This window comes from Plectropomus leopardus, unplaced genomic scaffold, assembly GCF_008729295.1.
Source record: "Plectropomus leopardus isolate mb unplaced genomic scaffold, YSFRI_Pleo_2.0 unplaced_scaffold21606, whole genome shotgun sequence".
Taxonomy (NCBI): Eukaryota; Metazoa; Chordata; class Actinopteri; order Perciformes; family Serranidae; genus Plectropomus; species Plectropomus leopardus.
The window spans coordinates 324-3,553 of NW_024623390.1; the positions used below are offsets into that span (position 1 = coordinate 324).

The window sequence follows — 3,230 nt, forward strand, 5'->3', positions numbered from 1 at the left end:
TGAGAACATTACTTACACAGTTTTCTGGTGTGAAGACTTTGTATTGTGCTTTTTGTCATACGTCAAGACCCTAAATGACATATTGACAAAGTTTTTGCTGATCTGGGTTCCCAGAGGCTTTAAGCAGTTTTACAACAAACTGACACTTTCTTGACTTGCAAAATGTTCCTCAAACAAGACCAACAAATGACCTGTGATTTCCATGCATATTGTTTTCCTTAATAAGATCCAGAGGTGGACACAGGAAGGGGAGGGACTTTACATCTCCACAGAAGGTTTTTGTGAGGGATTATTTCCTGCAGTTGTCGGCAGAATGTGATATGGCGTTTGAAAACACTCGACAGTGTAAGCGCAGGTGTTAAAGGCCTCACCTTGACAAACTGCTCGTAGAGCTCTCTGACAGTCTGCAGCTTTTGTTTCTGCACCACTCTGGCCTGCTGCAGGATCTTCTGCTGCTGCCTGAACAGACTCTGCACAGAGAGCACACGGCGGCTGCAGAGTCACAAACATGCTCCTGAGATTCATGTGAGCGCTCAGATTTAGGCAGTCAGTGAAGCCTTCAGCGTAAAGACTGTAGTTAGAATGAACATGTGAGGATGAGATCAAACCCTCAACAGGATCTGAGGTTTTTTTCCTTGAAATGCAGCACTAGAAGTCACAGAGCATCAAACCTGTGGACATACTGAACCGATCAAACAAGGAGGTGAACAAACGTTAAGCTGCTCCTCCTGCTCCTCCGCTCGCTGGGCCTCCGCCTCCCACTGCTGCAGCGCTGTGGACACCTGCTGGGAGTACTGCTGAGTCATCCTCTGCCTGCAAACACACACAAATATTTCAAACACAGCAGTTTTAAGATTGCAAAATGCGTGATGATGAGTTATGATGCATCCATGTCTTTAAAATTATCTCAAAAGATTGAACATTATTTATTTTGCCCCAGTGTTCATTGAAGTTCATATTCCTGTCACTTTTATCAGCTCTTTATTTTTATTTTTTACTTTGCAATTAATTTTCCACTTCATATACTCTGGGGTCGTGCTTTGTTGCCTCCTTATCTTGAAGCAGTGACCTTGTTTCCCACAGATTTAGATTTGGTTTCTCAAACCTCTGGTTGTGATGTGTGCTCCACAGCTGCTCCAGCTTGTGCTGGCTTCCCTTCATGTAGTTCTTGGTCAGACTCTCCAGACGTTTCCTCTTGGCCTGCATCACTTTGCTGATATCAGCTGGAAGCAAAGAACACAGTTTCTCATACTGACACCAAAGCAGTACTTTTGGGTATTATTACTTTGCAGAGTATGAACAAGATTTTTTTATTTCCACACAGTGTTTTTAATTTAACACCATGTTAATGCCAACCTGCTCAAATGTATGAGTGCTAATAATTTAGTGTAAAAGGACTATGCGCAGCATAATTATTCAGATTAATAAATACCTGATTAAAGAGTAAGAAAACAAGACTCAACTTTTTACTTCACTTGACAATATTTGACCTTTTCCAACATTAGATGCTGTGATACGTATTACGGTTGCATACTCAGCCCAAAAACAAACAAGCACACAGCTGCAAAGAGCTGCTTACCTCCAAATTTATCCAACATAGATTGTACCTCATTTCTGAAAGCACGGAGAGAGAAATGTTACTTTCATGACACAAACACAGCAGGTTAAGTGATTTGGACTGCACAAATGCCAGCTGCTGCTCAGCATCAGCATACTTTCAACAGGAAATCACTGCAGCTGAAACAAAGCAGTATTATACCCCATAGCACACATGGCGCCGTCCTCTTCAAAGTCAGCTGCAGGTCTTTTCTTCGCCGATTTGTCCACTTTTGGAGTATTATCTTGTGACAAGAAAATTTAAACTTAATGTCATTAGGCTTTTTGTAAAAAAATGTCCCTCAGCAGTGGAGGATCATGTACTCACATCTTCACTAATGTAAAATAACAGTTAGGGTTGCAGCAGTGTACTGTGTACATTTGCTCATGTATAGTATTGAATAAAAATATGCAGTTGAAGAATGTCACCTTTTTATCTATTTTCACCTTTTTCAAAAGAAATATGTTTATTTGTTGTTGCTTTGTTCAGGTAATATTCTCGTGTCACTACTTTCTTACTAGTTTAGTTTAGTTTTTTTCAACTTATTCTCAGGGAATTCTTCACTAACTTCTTGCTAATGTTTTTATAACAAAATTTCTTTTTTTTTTTAAAATTTAACTTATCACTAATTTCTTGTTAATGATTTTTTTAAAAAACTATTTTCAGGTAACTTTTGTTTAACTTTTCACCAGTTCTTGCAACTTTTTTGGCCTTTTCCCCATGTTTTGGAAAGATATCAAGCCTGTTTGCTTAGTTTTTAAAGAGATAATCCATATTTCATCATCATGTATAAATTTATTTATTTTTGGTATTAATAATCTGAATGTGTAAAGTAACTAAAGTGGTCAAATACTTGAGTTAAATGCAGAAGTACAATATTAGGCTGCCTCTGACATGTAGTTGAGTATAAGTATGTAAGTAAGTACTACTAAATGGAAATACTCAAGTAAAGTAAAAATATGTCAGGATTGTAGTTAAATGCAGTACTTGAGTGAATATATTTCCTAGCTAACTAACCTTACCTTCTTTGACATCGTCCTCTGAGCCGCTCAGGTCTTTCTTTGCATCTTCTTTATTAAAATCAAACACTTTTAGTTCTGATTTTTCTTCTGGATATTTTTTCTTTATCTGTCTTCTACCTGTCGCCATTTTTCCAGTCAGGTTTAATTAACGCTGTCGAGCTTAATCTTAAACTTAAACTAAACCGAGCAGACACAATAATGGAGTCCTCTAACCAGCTAACCGTTAGCCACCGTTAGCTTAGCGAGCGCTGCTAACGGATCCGGCTAAGTTTCCATAAATATCATCAAGAGACAGCTGGATTTTAGTTAATTATTTAAATCACGCGGACTTCTACTCAGACGTTTAGCTTTCCTTGGTTAATCGGCTTAACTCAACTGTTAACAATAAAAACTGAACTGAGCAAAGCTAATCGAATGAAGCTAGGCTAGCCAAGCTAACAAAGCTAGCGAAGTTTGGCTCGATTCCCGCCGAAACAGAGCGAGAGTACCCGGATGAGAGGAGCAAAGAGGAAGTGCTCAGATAATTTACCAAAGTAGCCATGACTAAAACAGCAAAAACAATCTGAAAACTCAAAGTTCAAGTTAAAATGTTAAAAATGCTCCAAAATGAC

At 38.4% G+C, this 3,230-nt stretch overlaps 1 protein-coding gene across 1 annotated transcript; it reads right to left on the reverse strand.

The window, feature by feature from the left end:
- Positions 1-218: 218 nt before the first annotated feature.
- Positions 219-2,746, reverse strand: sycp3 (synaptonemal complex protein 3). Its single transcript, XM_042515906.1, has 6 exons — positions 2,620-2,746; positions 1,760-1,841; positions 1,580-1,614; positions 1,106-1,223; positions 714-813; positions 219-470 (listed from the first exon to the last, which is right to left on the reverse strand). Exons 1-6 carry the CDS (start codon positions 2,744-2,746, stop codon positions 219-221), a joined length of 714 nt encoding a protein of 237 aa, XP_042371840.1.
- Between the last annotated feature and the right edge of the window lie 484 nt (positions 2,747-3,230).